General features: G+C 41.4%; 2 protein-coding genes across 3 annotated transcripts; both read left to right on the forward strand.

The window, feature by feature from the left end:
* The first annotated feature begins 250 nt into the window (after positions 1-250).
* ttc21b (tetratricopeptide repeat domain 21B) lies at positions 251-12,750 on the forward strand. 2 transcript variants are annotated; one of them, XM_022218227.2, is made up of 29 exons: positions 251-457; positions 831-960; positions 1,046-1,156; positions 1,243-1,409; positions 1,555-1,677; positions 2,031-2,188; positions 2,861-2,945; positions 3,097-3,195; positions 3,315-3,501; positions 3,600-3,697; positions 3,966-4,166; positions 4,631-4,760; positions 4,846-5,003; positions 6,001-6,225; positions 6,347-6,585; positions 7,025-7,097; positions 7,959-8,069; positions 8,157-8,295; positions 9,345-9,451; positions 9,698-9,886; positions 10,109-10,219; positions 10,314-10,395; positions 10,508-10,658; positions 10,739-10,900; positions 10,992-11,187; positions 11,460-11,684; positions 11,817-11,937; positions 12,018-12,085; positions 12,166-12,750. In XM_022218227.2, exons 1-29 carry the CDS (start codon positions 434-436, stop codon positions 12,241-12,243), a joined length of 3,948 nt encoding a protein of 1,315 aa, XP_022073919.1. In that variant the 5' UTR covers positions 251-433; the 3' UTR covers positions 12,244-12,750. The 2 variants fall into 2 exon arrangements, with proteins under 2 accessions (XP_022073919.1, XP_051814487.1); XM_051958527.1 differs by having other exon boundaries at positions 1,345-1,409.
* Positions 12,751-12,874: 124 nt separating this feature from the next.
* Positions 12,875-21,089, forward strand: galnt3 (UDP-N-acetyl-alpha-D-galactosamine:polypeptide N-acetylgalactosaminyltransferase 3 (GalNAc-T3)). Its single transcript, XM_022218246.2, has 12 exons — positions 12,875-13,185; positions 13,640-13,896; positions 14,229-14,768; positions 15,488-15,660; positions 16,237-16,386; positions 16,560-16,794; positions 16,885-17,002; positions 17,136-17,336; positions 18,940-19,071; positions 19,305-19,406; positions 19,512-19,664; positions 19,777-21,089. The coding sequence occupies exons 3-12, from the start codon at positions 14,272-14,274 to the stop codon at positions 19,888-19,890; spliced, it is 1,875 nt and encodes a 624-aa protein (XP_022073938.1). The 5' UTR covers positions 12,875-13,185; positions 13,640-13,896; positions 14,229-14,271; the 3' UTR covers positions 19,891-21,089.
* The last annotated feature ends 105 nt before the right edge of the window (positions 21,090-21,194 follow it).

Consider the following 21,194-nt stretch of genomic DNA (forward strand, 5'->3'; position numbering starts at 1 on the left):
TAAAGATGGTATTTGCTCACGTTTGTATGCCCCGAGTTTAGTCTGTCAGGCTTCTTTGCAGACTAAGAGATCTTTTACACTTTGTCAGTTGTGGTACAACAAACTAAACAAAGTATTTTTTAAGATTTAAAAAGTTTGTAAACTAATCTAGAATTTCAATCTGCAATTTATACCATAAAGAAGCAACATACAATAAACCGTAGAAGAAGAAGTAGAACCTGAAAGTAGTGAGGCAGGGAATAAATACTTACATTTCCTGCTCGTTCCTAAGTTACCGGACAACGCTAAAGGAGTTAGAGCAAGATGGCGAAAACACAATGAAAACTATAGTAAATATAGCTTTTATCCCAAGTTGTAATGTAGAGAGAGACTAAAAAGAACCGTTATATTTACGTTTTCAGTTACTGCTGCAGGACAAAGTGTTTGAGCCAAGATGGAGGATGAAGAAACGAGCTTGGTAAGCGAACATGATAAAAACAACACCCGAAGCTGCACATTAAAGCGAATGACAGAAATGACTAAATACCCTAGAGAAGTAAACCAGTTTGGTGTGCATTTTAGAGAACGGTTCGTAAGTTAAGACTGTTCTCTTGTAAGTTAAAGTTAAACGACAATGATAGACTTTTATCCGTGACGGAGACTGACATCGGCTAACGTGAACTAGCTAACATGCACAGTGGCTGTAAATGCAGCATCTCTCTCTATTTTGCATGTTCAGTTATATGAAGAAAAATACGTTCGTGGCACAATGTGAGCGTTTACAAGCTGTTTTTCTACCACTCCCTTTAAATTCCTGTAAATGCAATCCCCTCTTTCTATCTTTTCCACAGGCTTTGATCAAGTATTACTGCTATGAGAAGTATTTCAACCACGCTGTAAACGCTGCAGCAGCTGCTCAGAGGAAATTCAGCAATGATCCTATCTACACTTTTTTCCACGCTTATGGTACCCTCATGCAAGGTACGCTCAAATAGAGTAATATATATGTTCTGCTTAGATAAGAGCTTCCTGTCATGCATTTATCTCTCTCTCTTTTTTATTGCAGATCAAATCCAAGAAGCTTCAGCAGAATTGGACACAATCAGAGATGATCGAGACATGTCTCTCTGCACGTTAATGGCTCTTGTCTATGCAGAGAAGAAAAAGACAAACCTAGGTAAGTGAGCAGAGTCCAGAGATTCATGCCGTAAATGTTTCTTGTAATGAATTGAACACACTTGCCTACGTGTTTTTGCATCACAGACAGAGAAGTTATTCAAGAACTTGATGCTAAGGTCAAAGATGATCGTAAAAGTGCACCTCCCAAAAGTCTGTACTACGCTGGAACTTTTCTCTGGTTATTAGGAAGAAATGATAAGGCGAGGGACTACACAGAGAGAATGATCAAACTCTCCAATGGCTCTAGAGAGGTGAGATTTATGCTTTTGACATATGGCTGAGAGATGCAACAGTATTGCTTTTCAATTTTAATGAAAAGGCTTGAAGTGTGTGGAATGATAAGAGGGATCTGTTCGCACTTTCGAGAAATGTGAACTGACATTTGTGTTTTTTTAGGGGATAATCCTAAAAGCTTGGATAGATGTGACATCTGGTAAAGACGCCTACGCCAGAAAGGCTGGAAAATACTTTGATGAGGGATTGAAAGAGAGAGCAGATGTTTTCGCCCTGATGGGAAAGGTGACATGGGAAATACAGCTCCATACTGAATAGCCTTCCTCAACTACAACTGCAGATTTTATGATGCTATAATGCCTCATAGTCCCTACACATTTTACATTACTTATTGTGTCTCTAATTGACTCGGTTCTTGATTTAATGTATCCCTTGCTATCATCTGTGTATTTTTATGATTTCTTGAAAAATCTTGCAATTCTTTTCCACAGTATGCTTTTTATAAGATTCACATAACTTTTGAGATGGAATTTCTGCTAAAGACACTTGGATACTTCAATTATATTGCCAGTAATTTGCTTTTGTTCATGTTCCTTTTTTTGTCCTGTACAACTTCAATGATGTTTTGTCTGTTCTAGGCACAATACTATGAATATCGTCAGAACTACTCTGGAGCATTAGAGATAGTTAACCAAGTCATTGTGAGTTTCCCTGGATTCATACCTGCTCTCATCAAGAAAATGAAAATATTGCTGAACCTTCAAGACTGGGAGCAAACCGTAGATGCAGCACACAGGTAACTCGTTAGGCGGTTTGAAGGTTTCTCCCAAATCATACCCAGATTTCCAAGTTTTCCCTTTACAAGCTTATTTGAGTGCTCTTTCCCAGACTCAAAAAATCATAAGGAATGCTAACAATGTCTCTGGTGAAATCAAAACATGCAAAAGACATTTATAATCACTACCAGGCATATGAGAAAGGGAAAAAAACACAGTCTGCCTTTACAAATGGCCCAGCATTCAAGTGCAAATGAAACACCAACGTGATGCCTCAAACCAGTGCATACTGACTAAGCCATTGTTTGTGCTTGCTCCTCTGGACCTTAGCCAGTGTCAGACAGCATAAAAAGGCCTTTGAGTCAATGTGCTGGAGTCACATACAGTTCCAAGGAGTCACAGTTCAGGTTTTCTGAAAAGGAGGAAGAGATTACTCAGGTTACACCAAGTTCAGAACCGCTGTGGTGTCCTCAGTGTGATGTTGTGAATTTGGGGGGGTGCAAGCAGCAAACAGTATTCCTTCCATCCTTTGGACGCCTTCATAATTCCTTTTAGTTTTAATGTTATTTGTGTGGGAGCTGAACACAGTGCTGCAGCAGTATCAGATATTCTGTGGCTATCAATAAAAGAAATCCAAGCTTATTAAGTGTTGGAAATGGACTTTATTCACAGCACCTTGTGTCATGTTTCAGGCTTTTACAGAAGGATAAAAATAACCTGGAGGCCTTACGGATGTTAGCTCTGCATTCTTTATGTAGAGACGGTGATATTACTGAGGTAAAATTTACACATTTTCACACCTTCAAACTTTATACTTTCATACAGTTGAAAATCCACATGAATCAAAATAAATGGTCGATAATTACATTGATGATGGAGCTGGGGCTCATCAGCTGTCATTCTAAGTTTTTTCTATCCCTTTTTTCAGTCTGTCAAACAGCTTTCAAACCTCATCAGCAGTTTGGACATTCTGGAGCCACACAACCCTGAGCTTTACTACAAAATGTCACTCGCCTTCACCCGCGTTGTAAGACAGTTTTTAGTGTTCTTTTAAATTCAGCGCTACAGGTGTGATCTTTTGTTACTTCTTAAGGCTCTCTCAACTTACACAGAATTACAACTTTTCTTGGTTTTGTGTTTTTACAGTGTGGACGAAATGAGAAAGTAATTGAGCAGACCTTCAGAATGGTGGAAAGAGCTTTTTCTGTGGCATCAGGGGACTCAGATTTAGCCACAGAGCTCGGCTACCAGATGGTGCTTCAGGGCAGAATCAGGGAGGCTATGAAGTGGTACATTATCGACAGGGATAGGACTAGTGTTTCAGCTATGACTGGTAAATTGTTTAAATATTTTGTTTTATTTCTGCGGTCTGTGTTCTATTTTGGGTGTATTCACACTTACAAAATCTAGATTTTCATTCTCATTATGCAGGTATTATTCGCTGCCAGCTGATGGAGGGACATCTTGAAGAAGCAGAACAAAAGTTGGAATTTCTTACGGAGGTTCAACAATCTATTGGAAAATCAGGGGTAAAATGGTTTATTTTTTTAAGAGTATGCTAGAGAAAAACGCTTATAATTTGAAACCGTTTTTGAGGAATTAAGCAAGAGCTGCTGGCAGGATAAAGAGTGACTGCACATGTAGATCCTCAGTATTTTTTTCTTCAGTTATTGTTCCTGGTTGACTTCATGTTTTTATACTGTCATCTTTGATCTTGAACAGAATACTCTTGTCAAAGGCTGCTTTTCTTTTATGAAACTGATTACTTTTTCTTTTTTCATTTCTTTATTATACTAGGAATTATCATACCTACGTGCTGTGCTGGCAGTGAAAAAGCGCCGTTCCCAGGAGGAGGTGACCAACCTGCTGAACGATGCGGTGGACACACACTTCTCCTCCCTACAGGGTCTGCCTCTGGGAGTAGAGTACCTTGAGAGGCTGAACCCTGACTTCCTGTTGGAAATTGTGAAAGAGTATCTTGCGCTGTGTCCTGCTAAGGTACAACTAGAAGAATCATCAGTGACAGGATGTCTTTTGATTGTCCAAATGTAAATGTAAATCTTGGTCAGTACAAGAGAGAGTCAATCAGCAGTGTATTTGAAGAGTTCATTTGCAAAAACAGATAACTCCGTTTTGATACATTTTCAGAAAACTTTTTTTTATTGTTTGCTTGAGATAATGTCAGTCAAAATGAAGTTGAGTGGATTTGACTCAGTAGAAAAATACATGACAAAATAGAGAAAAAAATAAATTATTAGTGTAAAAAAATGAGTTTTCTGAAAACGGAGTTACCTGTTTTTGCAAATGAACTCTTCGTTTGCTTATCAACTATAGGCGTTTTTTGTTTTACACATTTTTGGTTGAGTATGATTAGGATATGTTGCTCAGCCCTCTTGTAATGAGACTCATCATCTAAGTATGTTTAAGACTTTCTGCAGTAAATAACACTTTGACTGTTTTAGCCTCCCGCCCAGGGCCAGGCTCCTGCTCCTCAGCTCCAGCAGTGTGCTTCCTTGTTGGATAAAGTGGTCAAGATTGTACCAGGCCTTCTTCAAGGGGTCTTCCTGCTAGCCAAAGTCAGATATCAGTCTGGTGAGTACTGCAATTAAAAATATGATTTTTAAAAATTTTTTTTACAGATGTTGTTTTCTATTGAATTGTTTCTGTGTTCATTCAGGCGACATTGACGCTGCTCAGAGCAGTCTACAGCACTGCCTGGACCAGTGTCCCTCTCTTGCAGACGCTCATCTGCTAATGGCACAGATTCACCTGCAGCAGGGTAGCGTGGCGTTGTGTTCCCAGTCTCTTGAACTCTGCCTCAGCCATAACTTTGAGGTAAAATCACTATCAACATAAAAGCATATTTGGCTTTTTCTATCACTTTTTTAACTCACTATAAAACAATAAAGGTATAGTAAGTGTGTGCTTAGTTAGGTATATTACCTACAACAGAGAATGTGGATGAAAGGATGAAGGAAAGTTTCATTGAATACATAAACTCTATTGCAGGTTGCTTTGAAGAATTTCTAAGTGTATCTTATTAAACTTATAGTCCATGTCTGTGTGTTTTGGATGTATGTGTGTGTGGAAAGAGGACGAGTGTGACCTGAAAATTAATGCTTCTTTATCACAGTTCACAAAGTCCTGAAGCCCTTTTGTAGATTTCTCCTGGTCCTTGGGTTTAGTGACAGTGGTAGTTCCTTCAATGATTCATGATTTTGATGAATAATTTGTTACTACAAGTTTTGGAAGTTAAACCAGGATTTCTTTGTTTTTGTATTTTCTTAGATTTATAGGCCAGAGAATTGGAAAGGTCACTGAAATGTTTGGTCATTACCAAAACAAGGTCTTTCTCCTGGTGTGAGTTAGTTTACTGTTCATTCTTATCAAGGAGAACAATGGGCCTTTTGATATATTGAGGTCTCAGAAAGTACAGTTGCAAACCCTGGTGCTGTGTTACTGTCTCCCACTCTGTGAAGTCTCAAAAAGTAACATTTTGAGGTTACCTCCTCAAGTTGTGTCCTTCACCCTATCTCAGTGCATAATCCGGTCACTTGTCCAATGCAGAAGTCAACAGTTCAGAAATGTTTGATGTTTGAAATAAGTTAAATCAATACTTTTGGTCAAATTACAAGCTGTAGTGGTTTGAGACGAAACCAGGTCAGTGCAGAATCAGCATCAGTGTGATCAATGAGACTTCAGCAGAGTCAGACTGACATCCTGTGGTGAATATTATTATTTTCTCAAGTCTGGAACTCAGAAATGAATCCATAGGAATTTATCCATATTGATGCAGGGATTGCTTATTCAAATTACTTGCTGTTTATTCCAGATTCGAGATCATCCATTATACCACTTGATCAAGGCTCAGGCAAAAAAGAAAATGGGTGAACTTACGGAGGCTATTCAGACGTTGCAGATGGCCATGAGTCTTCCAGGTATCCGCAGAGCTGGATCCTCATCCAAGTCCAAGAACAAGAAGACTGAACTGAGCTCTTCTGACTGTGTCTCTGTCTTCTTGGAGTTGGCTGAGGCCCTGTGGCTTAACGGAGAACAGGTAAAGTAGCGAATTTTGACATAGCAAGACTAGTGGATGATATTCTTTTTGGGTTTCTGCTTAAGTCTGGCATCAAAGGAAACAATACCGTATAACCTAATGAATGGATTTTATATTTCAGCATGAAGCAGCAAAGGTGATGCAGGATGCCATCAATGAATTCTCAGGAACACCTGAGGAACTACGTGTCACAATAGCGAATGCGGACCTGGCCCTGCTGCGTGGTGATACCGAGCTGGCACTGAGTATGCTCAGAAACATTACCCCTGAGCAGCCTTATTACATCCAAGCTAAGGAGAAAATGGCAGACATATATCTGAACCACAGAAAAGAAAAGCGTCTGTATGCAAGCTGTTACAGGTGAGCAGTGAATCTGGGTACAAATGAACAAAAAATACCACACTGAAATCTAAGATAGTAGCTAAATATATATCCTATCTGAAACCAAATGCTTTGTAAATATTTGTCTGAATGGAAACGGCTGGGACTTAATTGAATACAAAGCCACTGAATATCCAGCCAAAGTGCACCCACATGTCATCCTGTTAAGTCTGTAGTAGAATTTAGAAGACCACAAGCATTAGGTAAATGAAATAAAAGCTTAACTGAAGCCATTCATGCAATTGAGAGGAAATGTACAGTTTCCTCCCATTGCCTCAAGTCTTCCTCTGCTCTCAGATGTCCCTTCTTATTGACAGCTGAGACTCAGTAGAGTATGACTTAACCACAGAGTAGTAGAGACATATGTCTCCGTAATGAAGTACAGCATGTGTGATGTGATACCTCTTTCTTTCTCCAGAGAAATGGTGGAGAAGCTGCCCAGCCCGCACACATATCTCTTACTTGGTGATGCCTACATGAACATTCAAGAAGTAAGTGGACGGGATTCAACTGTGCCATATGATATATTTTCTTTGGTTTGTTTGTATTTTAGAAAACCTATTTTGCCTATAAAGGTACAATTTCTTCGATGTACAACTTGCATTACATTGTTAGAGACACAGGTTTACCCAAGCTTTATAATCAGACAGTGTGCATCTCAGAGACTGAGTGAGAGCAAATCCTAAGCACTCACTGGGCATTAAGTAAGCAAATGTACTTCCTCTCTACACAGAGTTAAAATGCATTTATCTCAATAATTTATCATCAAGGATTTTATAAATCACCCACTTCATGGTAGTTCATGGGGGATCACTGACAACACAGGAAGTGATCATTTAGTTGTCTCATCCCTCTTCTCGTAAGGGAAGTATCTGTTAGACCAAAGCAAAAGAAAAGGAGAACTGACCTGAGGCTGGTGGTGTTGCAGTTTCTAAACACTGATTAACACAAACGGTGCCGTTCTCACTGGTGATCAGGTAAAACAAAGCAAAACCCTAACCATAAGTATCAGAATGGTTGACAGCAAAAAGGATAGTGTATTAAACTAAATCAAAGACCTGGATACCGGCATTATTTTATGGGTGGCAACGCAAGCTTCCCAAGATCAGTCATGTTGACACATAGTTTGGTTGTGATCGTAGGCAAGATAACATCATTCAAGTCCAAAATAGACCTTCACCCCTTGACTATGAGAAATAATGTCTTTTTATCAGCCTCCACAAAAACTCTGACTGGGTGCAGCAGCTTGTAAGGTGTTTACCACATGTTCAGAACTATTTATAATATTTACAAAAACTTAAAACCAGCAACCAGTTGTGACTCCACTTGTCGTCATGTGTGTTTATCCTCAGCCAGAGAAAGCCATTGAGGTTTACGAGCAGGCTCTCAAGAAAAACCCCAAAGATGGTGCTTTAGCCAGCAAGATTGGGAAAGCCCTGGTGAAGACGCATAACTACGTCAAGGTTTCTGTTGTACACTCATTTTAAAACGGAAACACAATTCACATAAACATAGATAAATTGTGCTTACCCAATTCTGTTCTTACTCAGGCAATCAATTACTATGAAGCAGCCCTGAAGACTGAGCAACAGAACTTCCTACGCTATGACCTGGCCGAGCTTCTGATGAAGATGAAGCAATATGAGCGCTGTGAGAGAGTCCTGCACGATGCTCTGGCCCATGAACCAGGTAGTATAAGGCCACTTCATGATTTCTGTGTCCGTGTGAGCTGATATATGCAGGCTTTGAATGCAGACGGTTTGTGCATACATGCTTCTTTTGAGACGAAAAAAATAGGTTACACATCAGTCTGCTGCATAGACCTTTTGCATTGCCTCTCACAGGGCTCCTCTAGATGGTTATTTAAAAACATAATTTTCTGGGGTTTTTGGCTTTAATTTATGGACAGCTGAAGAGAAACAGGAGTAGGGGAGCCAGAGAGGGGATGACATGCACCAAAGGGGTTGGAGCTGAGCCCAGGCTTATTGCACACTCTACTGGGGCGCCCTCCCATGGATGTTTCTGAAAAGCTGGCTGTGACTTTGCACTTTGTACAGGATATCGCAAGTAGTTACAGGAGGGCCTATAGGCTGTAGGGCTGTGTCAGTGATTTTTCCTGGGGTGTGCCGAGAGCCATGGAAAAATCTGCATCTGGAGTTCGTTGCCTTCCCGTCTTAAGCACAGTGAGCGGACATAGCACGGGATTTTTGGAGAATTTGGAACTTCCCACTGTGTTTGGGTGCCATTGCTGGAAAGCATGTACAATTCAAAGCACGTCCAAAGTCTGGCAGTGACTACTTCAATTACAGCTCAGTTAATTGTGAACTATGAAGGTGTGGATAACAGCAAATCTCACTGAGCTGCTCTTCAAAACAAGCATTAACTTTGCTTTCCTGGCACATGCACCGACGGTGGGCAGATGGCAACTTTCACATCACGCTGAACCATGCAATCATGCGGATGTGGAAAGCATGAATCGGAAGTCACAGTATTTTATACACAGTGAACTCCCAATGTCAAACTCCTTAATAAGAATTACACAATCTAATCATTATACTAGTTTGCACACAGACGTTAAGAGCAGATAATTCGTTGATCTAAACACCCTGATTCAAGATGGGAATTCAATATTCGCAAATATTTATTGTTCTAATACCACACACTGCTTGCATTTTTGAAACGTATTGTATGTGATCGTGATAATGGCTTGTTGTGTTGCTGTTATTTGTTCTACCCAGTGAATGAACTGCCTACACTCTCAGATGATTGCCGTTATCTGGTTCTGTTGGCAAAGATCCAAAATAAAGTTGACAAAAAAGAGGAAGCACTACTTTCCTTACAAAGAGTAAGTGATGCCTGTTATTCAGCTCTCAGACACTTTGTGTTTCTTTTGCCTTTTGTATGAGATGTTTTGCTTGTTTTCTTTGAACTGCGCTTGCTGTTCTGTCTAAATAGACAGACATAGAATGACATAAAATGAAGAAAACATTTTCAAAAAGTCTGTCTTCTTTTGCTTGAGTCCGCAGAGATGTTATTGATGTTTGTTGTTGTTGTTATTTCCACAATGAGGTTGTGTATTTGGTGTCCATAGGCCCGGGATGTGCAGGCCAAGGTACTGAAGCGCGTGCAGTTGGAGCAGCCTGACGCTGTCCCCATGCAGAAGCAACTTGCTGCCGAGATCTGTGCTGAGATCGCTAAACACTACACAAGTCAGAGAGGCTATGAGAGAGCAGTCAAATTCTACAAAGAAGCTCTTGTGTATTGTGAGACAGATCGCAAGGTCAGTGCAGCTGAATCAAAAACCTTCTGTGTACTTACTGCAGCTGTGGTTAACAAGCACTGGCATCTTTTTTGAGTCTCGCGCCTGCATTTTTAAGATTTTGTGATTTTAGTTGTTGATAGTTTGATTTAAGCAGAGAGTCTGATTTATGTACTCTATATTGTTGGACCAGGAATTTTTGTCACATCAGCTTCTTCAAATGAATGCGCTCCCTGTTTCTAGGTGATGCTGGAGTTGGCACGGTTGTACCTCACTCTAGGCGAGGTTGATGCGTGCCAGGAGCAATGCAGTGTCATTTTGAAGAACGACCAATTTAACGAAGACGCAACTCTGGTTAGTTATGTTCTTCTGCCAACACAATTATGACCATTACCTTTTTTAAAAAATGAGTATAAAGAAGTAATTTCTTTCATATGTTTTTGCTTAGATGATGGCAGACATTATGTTTAGGAAGGAAGACTATAAACAGGCGGTTTTCCATTTTCAACAACTCCTGGAGCGTGAACCAGGTGCAAAAGGGCCACTTTTCTCTTTTTTTTTTTTGTGCTAAATGTAAATGTGAATTGATGGTTTGCCATTTTCTGAATGGAAAGCATAATAACTTACACCTGTTGTGTCCAGACAACTACCCAACTCTGTCACGTCTGATTGACTTGTTGAGGAGATCGGGAAAGTTGGAAGACATCCCGAGATTTCTTGATATGGCAGAAAAACATTCTTCCAGGACTAAATTTGAGCCTGGGTTTAACTACTGCAAAGGACTTTATCTGTGGTAAGTTGCAAGAGTGTCTTCTTAAGATAATGGGGACCCCTGTTTCAATCTCTTTAACTAAACTTGTGCTTAATGCTCAGGTACACAGGAGAACCCAATGATGCTCTTCGACACTTTAATAAAGCGCGGAAAGACAATGATTGGGGTCAAAACGCTGTGTATAACATGATTGAAATCTACCTAAACCCTGACAATGACACAATTGGAGGAGAAGTGTTTGAGACTTTAGACGGGGAAATTGGGTAAGTAGACTTAATCAACAGAGCAGAGCAGAAATCTCACACTTCACAATTGCGCCTAATGTGAACATGGTGCAACTTTGTCTCTCCACAGGAACTCCACGGAGAAGCAGGAGTCGGAGCAACATGCTGTGAGAACAGCTGAGAAGCTGCTGAAGGAGATAAAACCTCAGACGCCAGGCGGATACACACAGCTCCGCATCCTGGAGAACTACTGCTTGCTGGCGACTAAACAGAAGGCCAATGTAGAGAAAGCCCTCAGTGTTTTCACAGAGATCGCAAACAATGAGGTAAGTAAACTCCAGATGGTGCACATGACTTACATCACTCTCTCCTGTGTAAATATACCCACTCCAGGAGCTTTGCATTATTTTAGGATCCCTCTTAATGCCAGCCACACCATTTGCTTATAAAGTGCGCAATAAAGTGTCTCAGGCTGAATTACAATCACTTATGTTCATCATTGGTATTATGGTCATGCTGTGTAAATTTTCTTACATCATATTGAAGTAAATGTGGTCAGATTCAACCCATATGATCCTAATTCTTTGGTTCAATTCAGAAAGACCACGTACCAGCACTGCTGGCCATGGCAACAGCTTACATGATGCTAAAACAAACTCCTCGAGCCAGGAACCAACTCAAACGCATAGCTAAGATGGACTGGAGCATTGTTGATGCTGATGAGTTTGAGAAGAGCTGGCTGCTCCTGGCAGACATCTACATCCATTCGGGGAAGTATGACATGGCCAGTGACCTCTTGACAAAATGCCTCAATCGTAACAAGGTCAGACTGGAATTAAATCAACACAGTTCCAATCATATTTAACTTTTTTTCTACCCTTTTTTCGACATTTGGTGTTTCTTTATAATGCAGAAGCGAACTTTTATGTAAATTTCCAATTGCACTTTTTTTCAGTCGTGCTGTAAGGCTTATGAATATCGGGGCTACATACAGGAAAAAGAGCAGGCATTCCGTGATGCAGCACTCAGTTATGAAATGGCTTGGAAATATGGAAATCGGACAAACCCAACTATTGGTATGTCAACCAAAATCGCATGTCTAGCTCTGTTTACAAGGACAAATATTTCTAACATGAAGCGTCTGCTCTTATTTCAGGATACAAGCTTGCTTTTAACTACTTAAAAGCAAAGAGGCACGTCGATGCCATAGACGTGTGTCATAAGGTGAGACGCCTGCGGATGTTTTCATTTTAAAATCCTCGTTATGTTTTTATCCTGTGAATCACATTCATTTTTGTCCGCAGGTTCTGGCTGCTCATCCAAATTATCCAAGAATGCGAAAGGACATCCTGGACAAAGCTCGCACTGCACTGAGGCCTTAGTGTTGGAAACCACTGCTTCAGTAATGAAATGGCTTAGCTTTGATTTAATCCACTTCTATTGTTTGGATTTTACTGTCAAGTTGAAAATGTGCAGTGATTCGTCTGATTTCTTGGTGAACACATTGCTATGTGCATTTTTTTTCCTCAGCGTATGAATAATTGGTTGCTGGCAATTCAGAAAGAAAACACAGTGCAGATATTCAGGCTCATACACAACCGAAGGTGTTTTTTTTTCTTTCTATCCTCACAAAGCCAGACACAAAGCACATCAAAATAAATTCTGAGTGTAGGAATAAGGAGATCTTACAGAAAGGACATCTTTAAGAGCATTTAAGCTTTATTTGTTTATGATGTGATTATTATCCTTCTTAAATCTGATTCATGACATGACTTTGTCTGTTAATGATATTTTATAGTTGTGTATCTAATGTTTTACAATGTTTCATCTTTTCATGGATGTTGTAAATTTAGATAATTCAAAAATAAAGTTATTTAGTTGTATTTAAATGATGGTGGTTCTGTGCTTGGTTTAATTTTCCTTCTCGTGAGATTTAATGAATGTGTCAATAAACACGTGTAGCCTCCCGACTGAGGATGGACACGCAATTTGCACAGACAGTTTACATCAGTAGTATCCACACAGACAAACAGCCACAAGCGTGACTGGAATAGAGCGTTGGACACACAGTGGGCGAAGCATTTTAATGGACATAATAAAGTGGACGCCTGCCGTGGATAGGAAGCGGTGGGGAACACAGTCACTACAGATGGAGTCACTGTGCGAGTCAAATGCAGAAAGACTTCAAACTGGGCACCAGAGCAGACTCCCGGCGGGTGGATCCGCGTCTTCTACTCCTCCAAGCATCCAACTCTTTCTGAGCGCCATCCGTTGTGGGGAAATCTGTGAAATTTCAAGGGTTAGATGAACTGTAGAGCGGAGCGGTGAGTGTGGATTTTACAACTTTTAACCAGCAGAAAGCGCAGACTGAATATTCGCATCCACGCTGAAAGGACGCCTAACTTTTTACCTATTTTAAGTTGGTGCGTTTTCAGTTTCTCTCTTCGTTCGCTCTGTGTGCAAGATGTGGCACTTCTCAGAGGACTGATTGGATGCGGTGGGGTAGATCGCGTTCCTCTGTTATTTGTAACCCAGCAACTGTCCCAGTGAATGACCAGTTGAACAAATCCTGTTAATGACACCATTACTGAATGTGAGCAGCTCCGTGGAGAGCAGAATCCAATATTCCTCCACGGAGTCACCGCTCAGCACCTTTGCGCATTTATCGAGAGGTTAAACCACACATGTTGGGAGTTTGGAATAGTACATTTTTTGTTGGAATCTTCTCATGTGTGCAGGCATGGATTTTGATTGTGGATGTGTTACTTTGACACGCAGGAGTCCTGTTTGCGCAAGCGCACCCGTGCGTCACCACCCTCTACCTGAGTGGAGCACACCTGGATCCAACGAGACGGAAGTTTAGAGCGCTCCGAATCTTTTTCGTTTTTTTCTGTGTTCTGCCTCCACGCAAAGTTGCTTTGGAGTTCAAGCAGCAGACAGATGACCTCCAGTTAAAGCAGGATGCCAGTCGTTGGATATTTCGACTGCAATTTGAGGCACCTCGTCGACCTGAATCTGTAGTTCAGCGGCTCATGGTACGTGGTGTTTTCTCTGAAGGAATTCGGAGACGAGGCTGTTTGCTGATTGCACCAGCTGATTTTAATTCTGTGATTTGTAGATAGCAGCAAAGCTCTTTAGGCTTCACTGGGAGCTGCTACACACGTTCAGTACTGATACATGCATTCAAAGCTTTCCGTTCTTCAAACACCCAAAGATAAAAATGTGTTTATAGTATAAGATGTTAATGTATCATGACAAGCAGTGTGGCATTATGTTGCATGTGTTTTTTTTCTGATATCCTGTCTTAAATTACAATCACATTAATGTAATCAGTATTGAATATGTGGGTATTTTTGATTTATTACAGCTGAATTTCAGTCCAAAGCCAGCCTGCTCTCCATTCAAGAAGGATGACAGCTATTCGCAGAGTGCTCCGAAGGCGATTGCATCCGCTTAAACTGGCCATAGTGGCCCTAGTCTTTGTCACATTTGTGTTCTTCATACAATGGGAAGCAGAGGGCCAAGGCCAGGAGGAGGACCCCTGGCTGAAGGAGATGGTGGTGAAGCGGAATGCCATGCTGGGGATGGTGATGGGAGCTGTCAATAACTTCAGGGATGCAGTGCCAAAGATGCAGATCATCGCCCCTGTACGGCAGCAGGACAAAGCAGACACCGTGTCCTGTCTGCCAGGACGCTACACCGCTGCTGAGCTCAGGCCAGCTCTGGAGCGGCCTCCCCAGGACCCTCTGGCTCCTGGAGCTGCTGGGAAACCTTTCTACATGGACTCACTGAGCCCCAAAGAGCAGAAGGAGAAGAAGAGGGGAGAACAGAAGCACTGCTTTAACCTGTATGCAAGCGACCGCATCTCTCTGAGCAGAGATCTGGGTGCAGACACAAGACCACCAGAGTATGTCAACCTGTACAGTCTTTATGGTTTTGATTAACTTGTGCAACAGAATGACTACATTTTTCATTCTGAAAGAAAGAATAAGGAGATCATTGTGTGAATGGGCATGGTTGCAATGCAAAGCGTTCAAAATGTTTTACAAAGAACTACAATTGATTTTTAAAGAAGAGCATTTGCTGCACCACCTAGTGGAAGTAAACACAGCTTTTGCGCTATAAGCAGGCACCTACATTCCCCATTACTCTTAGTTGAATGGATGCATTGGTTGAAAACACTAAAATATAGCCACATAGATTATTGAAGTATAGATAGGGTAATGCAACCCAAACAAATTCCTCATATTTGCTTTTTGCAGAAGGTGAAAATGTCAGGCAGAAACCACAGAGATGATTGTTCTGATTTAGACTTAGTGGCCACATTCAGGAACAAATACAGCTTTATCTGGCTAATTACTGAACATCCAAGAACATGGAAGACTGTACATGTTAGTATGTTGTCAGAACAAAACAGACATAATACCTGTCCATGTACTGGTGACTTACAAAGTCTCTTCTACTCTTGTGTGGCAGGTATTTCAAAGGCTGCCATACCTGCAGTGTCACAGCTGAAATGGATTCCCCACAGGGGAGAGCCTGTAGATGTAATAACTAGACTATTCTGGCACTCGGGAACTGTACAGGATAGTCAGATCTTTGTGCTCTTTTTCCTTCTCCTTGCAGATGTATTGAGCAAACCTTCAAGCGATGCCCCCCCTTGCCGACCACCAGTGTGATAATTGTGTTCCACAATGAGGCTTGGAGCACTCTGCTGAGGACAGTATACAGTGTTCTCCACACCTCCCCTGCCATTCTCCTCAAGCAGATCATCCTGGTGGACGATTCCAGCACGGACGGTAAGAACTCAATGGGGCCCCTTCAGCATGGTGCTGCTCACTTTTGGGTTTGATTTCATGCAACGTGTTGGGTGGGCACCTCTTTGTGTGCCATGCAGAGAAGAGCTCCCAGCTCCTTCTATGGCCCATGAAGTGGGTTACAACAGGAAGCAAAGGGGCTGCTAGTGAATACTTTCCTAAGAGGAATTAGAGGTAGTTGTGCTTACAAAATGAGTCAGAGGTAACTCTTGTAAATAGGTCAGATGTTGGAAGGAAACAAATTGCTGGAGAGGACAGAGGTTTCAGAGAATCAAGTCCATCTGACACAAACAGTCATTTATTGAGAGCAGACCACAGAAATGGGCAACAGATCTCCTGAGAGGCAGCCCTGTTGAAGATGGAAGGAGAACAGCTTTGCTTTGTAGTTTTTATTGTTTGTTTTAATCCTATTTTATGGGCTAGAGTTGTGATGATATTCTATTTAGCACTTTCATGAGTTTTTCCAAAGCTGTTTTTCGAATGTTTATTGTGCGTTCATCACATTTTTTCATCTTTGTAACTTTGAGTCTGTGTCTGATGGATATCCTGCACTTTCAGATGTGTTGAAGGATGCACTGGATGCGTATTTGAAGCAGCTGAGCATTGTGCAAATCGTCCGGCAGCGAGAGAGAAAAGGCCTCATTACTGCTCGGCTGCTGGGTGCCTCCGTGGCCACCGGTGACACACTCACCTTTCTGGATGCTCACTGTTAGTACAAACCACTGATGTCATTCACACATTAAAACTAGTTGTCACGCCTTTAATTACACGCAGGTAGCCTCAGAAAGCAATGTCTGCTCTTCTTGAAAATCAAGTCATGACAGCCGTTTGTTGCTGTGGGAGGAGTTGTGATGCAGTGTCCCGTGTCTTTGTATTGCCAGGTGAATGCTTTAATGGATGGCTGGAGCCTCTGCTGGCAAGGATAGCTGAGAACTACACTGCAGTAGTGAGCCCTGATATAACCACAATTGATCTCAATACCTTTGAGTTTATGAAACCATCTCCATATGGCCAGAGTCACAATCGGGGCAACTTTGACTGGAGTCTGTCTTTTGGCTGGGAGAGCCTACCACGTCATGAAAAGAAAAGAAGAAAAGATGAAACCTATCCTATCAAGTAAGAGAAAATTGTGCATGGACATAGAATACATGAACCTTGTTTGTTTGTGTAAGTCTTTAAAAATCCTTTTGCCAAATTTATCCACAGAACTCCCACATTTGCTGGTGGGCTGTTCTCAATCTCAAAAGAATATTTCTACCATATTGGAAGCTACGATGAAGAAATGGAGATCTGGGGTGGTGAGAATATTGAAATGTCATTTAGGGTAAGACTGCCTTTTTTATTTATTACTGAACCTTTCACCCTTTGGATAGCTCCAGTATTTCGGCTGGTGCGTAGCTATGTTTAACTGTGTATCATTATGCATCTGTTTCTGCTGTTTCACCATCACCCTGCAGGTGTGGCAGTGTGGCGGACAGCTGGAGATCATCCCTTGCTCCGTCGTTGGTCATGTTTTCCGCAACAAAAGCCCTCACACCTTTCCCAAGGGTACGCAAGTGATCGCTCGCAACGAGGTGCGGCTGGCCGAGGTCTGGATGGACGAATACAAGGAGATCTTCTACCGGCGCAACCAGGAAGCTGCGCAGATTGCAAAAGATGTAGGTGCTTCAGATTCGAATGTTCTTCTGAAATTCTGCATTTCCGTCCTGTGGTTCTTTCAAATGTTGAACTTGCTGATTTTTCAAAGAGCAGCAAATTGCTCAGCCTCATTATTTTTCACTTTGGCTTCTCGTGGCTGCATGTAATTGTTTTTTAAGCCGCTCATTATTCCCCCCTTTCGACAAGTTTGAACAAATCCAACTCCTGTCCATGAATTGCATACAACAAGCATTAAGTGTGATTATGACTTACTTAACATCCTCTGTGGGGGGAAGGCATAGAGTTACACTCACCCGGAGAACCAGGGCCTTTGACCTGCTGTAATTCTCAATACGTGAACTCTGTAGATTTCAAGCACAGTCTTCGAAATGTGGGAAATTAGATCAGCTGTTAGTGGATGAGAGCTGTTAACTGACAGAGAAAAAGGGGCCCCGAGGAAGTCGGCTCTGGTAAATGGCACGGCCTCTCCCAGCGTTTCTCAACATGTGGTCCCATAGGAGCCATAAACATTTCCCTCACGGCTATACCTCACAGAGCGGGCCAGCCCTCTCGCTGCCTTCAAACAGACAAGCAGTCATCAACAGCCTCATGGAATCCACTGTAGTAGCTGTCAGTGCTCAGTAGTGTGAGCAGCATTCTCGTCATTATAGTGAGTACTCTCATTATTTAAGAGCATGAGGTGCCTGCAAATCCTTTTAAATGTGCCGTTACACTTCAGTTTAAAAGGAACAGTGATTAAATACTTGTCTGTAGTTAATTTAAAAAATGAGTCATTAGAGCATCGGAGCACAGTCACTCGCTTCAGAAATGTAAAGTGATGATGATAATAAAGCAATATTAGAATAAAAAGATCTAAAGTGCAATAATATTGCATTCTTTGAGGTTATCTGTTTTTTTTTTTCCTCAATGGAGTTGTGGGATGTTGTTGTTTTCTGTAACTGCATGACAGATCAGGGTGGCTCTGTGGTTTGTATTATCGGTCAGTCCACCACTTTGGTGATGAACTATTGGATGGATTGGCCTGTAGTTCAGTACAGATCGTCTCACTTTCAGGATGAATTATAACTTTGATGCCTTCATTTTTCAAATAAAAACCCCTCAAATAGTTGTTAAGACTTTGGCTTATAATCTATTATCTGTGAAACCAATGATTTTCCTATTAGCTTCAGCTGTGTAATACTTCCTCATCAGTGCTAATTGGAGAAAAGTTAGCACTGGAACTTGATAGACTATTGAACAAGTTAGATAGCATGTTAGCACTCTAAAACATTGGAGAAAAACACTGCTTAACACATTTTAGAGCTGAAAGTCTTAAGTTTTTCTTTGCTTGTCATCCTTGTTTCTTTTGAGCTTTACATAATTCTTCCATTTCAATGTGAATGGCAAAGGATAGTAGTTGGTTGCAGTCTTTTTTTTAAATGAACTTATTGCATCACAAGCATTGTTTTTGTCAGACATCTCAGAGCAGCAATAAATACTAAGAGGAGCAAATAAGAAGACAAGATGGGCTGTAAATGAGCTCAATCCATCGTATCTGCCACGTGCTTTGAGAAACGATGTAAAGAACCTGTTTTGTTTTCCTGCCTGTCATTTTTCTGTCAGCGGACTTATGGAGACATCTCCAAACGCTTGGAGCTCCGCTCACGGCTGCAGTGCAAGAGCTTCTCTTGGTTTCTGAAGAACGTGTATCCAGAAGTGTTCATGCCTGATCTAAACCCGCTCCGCTTTGGCGCAGTAAGATCACACGCCCCTCCACCAGCTCTCTGTCTCGCTCTTTCCAAACCTCACAGCTCTGTCTAGCCACTATGGGTTTCCACTTAGGATCTCCAGAGGGTACAGAGCAGTTCCAATTTAACACCACTGAAAGCACTCCAGAGGCTAAAGTTGTTTGAACAGCTTGCACTGGATGTTAGTTTTTCATTTTGTTTCCTCTCGCTGCTCTCCCCTTCCCTTCTCTTTTTCTGTAGGTGAAAAATGTGGGCAAGGACTCATGTCTCGATGCAGGAGAGAACAATGAGGGTGGGAAACAGCTGATCATGTACCCGTGTCATGGTCAAGGAGGAAACCAGGTCAGTAAGAAAATGTACCTTCTGTCACTTTTTTTTTTTTTTTACTCAAGACAGAAAGGCTTTAACAGCAGTGGTCGATGGCATTTTATGTTTCCTGTGCTATAGTATTTTGAGTACTCCACGCATTATGAGATCAGACACAACATTGAGAAGGAGCTGTGTTTGCACGGGGCAGAGGGGACTGTGAAACTGGAGGAATGCCAGTATAAGGGCAGAAAAACAGCAGTTGGAGCAGAGCAAAAATGGGAGCTGAAGGATGTGAGTTTGGTCGTTTGCATTTGCTGCATACTAATTAGTGATATCAGAGGCCTGCTTGGTCTTTTGTTTGTTTTTTTTAGGAAAGTAATAGTTGTATGCTCTCTTCCTGTAGAACCAGTTATTCTACATCCCAGGACTGAATATGTGCCTGAGTGCCCGTCACAAGGATCCTTCTCTGGCTCGCTGCAACCCCTCAGACAGATACCAGCAGTGGTTCTTCGTCTGAGTGTGCAAAATACCACTTTACAAATAGCTACTCTGTATGCAAGGCCGTACTAGGACAGGTGTACACTATACTGTATGCAGTTAACATGCAGGGTGTTTTTTTTAGATTCATGATCGTATTGAGTCTTAATTTATTTTTATACATAGAAGAACTGAACTCCTGCTGCTGCTGGAAAGTACGAACTTTGAAAGAAAACCACAGTGTGCCATTGCTGGAAGGAAGCATGAGATTCTTGGAACAATGAAGATACACTGTTGACAGGTGCCACCTTTGAGATGTTTTCACTACTCCGAGTCTTCACAACCAAAACATGTAGTATTGGGTATTTAAAACGGAGACTGATGTTTTTCAGTGAGATATATTTGTATACGAATGTGAAACAAAAGAGGACAGTTCATCATGTACAGTATAAACAAGGATTCAAGCTGGAAACACAAAAATCCCAAATGTTGCGCACCAAAGAGACAGACGGTGAAAACCTTAAACACTCTAGAACGATTTGCATTGTCCATTTAACGTGTTTCCGAGACTGCGAAAACCTCTTGCTTGGTACCGTCCAGTGCCTTTGGATGTAATTTAATTTCTCTCTTGGTGGGAAAGTGGTTGGGTGATGGTGTGCTGAGGTTGTTGGAAATTTCTGTTGATACAGAACTTTGGCTTCTCCAATGCTGTGATCAAAAAGGACTCCAGACTTTGCAATATGAAAAGACATCAAGAAAGGAATACCAGTCTGTATTTTCACTTGAGGAAAAGAAAGCTGGGTGTTAAACCTGGATTATGTACAATTAGTGCAACACAGTCAACCCTTTATTAAAAACATGCAGTAAAGCATCCTAAGATTAATCATTCTTAAAATGTCTTTTGCTGCAGTGTTTTTTCCTGTATTATTTAAAAGGCTATGCTTTGGCATCCTTAAAAGGGAACTTTTGGATTTGAAATGATTACACCCATTGAACTCCATTTGCTGATCAAATGCCTGAGACTCTCCCTCTACATCGAAGCATGAGTCCACAAATGAATTTCTGGTGCAGGCACTAGTGTTTACATGGCTGTGGAATATTGTAAATTACTTTGTGTTTGTGACTGGGGTGAAGAACGGGTCGAATGTGTTTGTTTTCCTCGAATGGAAACTCCTGTGTTGTCGGAACGCCTTGGTGTAAAGATGTTATTTGCAGCTCAATAAAATCAGTTGGGTAGTACTTTGTGATTTCCCCAGTGGTCTGCAGAGGGCGCTTTGTGCTCAGACATTACTAAGCTTTACATTGTGAACTTAAACTCGCACAAAGGTTTTTCAGTTTCCTGGT

Source organism: Acanthochromis polyacanthus, chromosome 14 (genome assembly GCF_021347895.1).
Source record: "Acanthochromis polyacanthus isolate Apoly-LR-REF ecotype Palm Island chromosome 14, KAUST_Apoly_ChrSc, whole genome shotgun sequence".
Classification (NCBI taxonomy): Eukaryota; Metazoa; Chordata; class Actinopteri; family Pomacentridae; genus Acanthochromis; species Acanthochromis polyacanthus.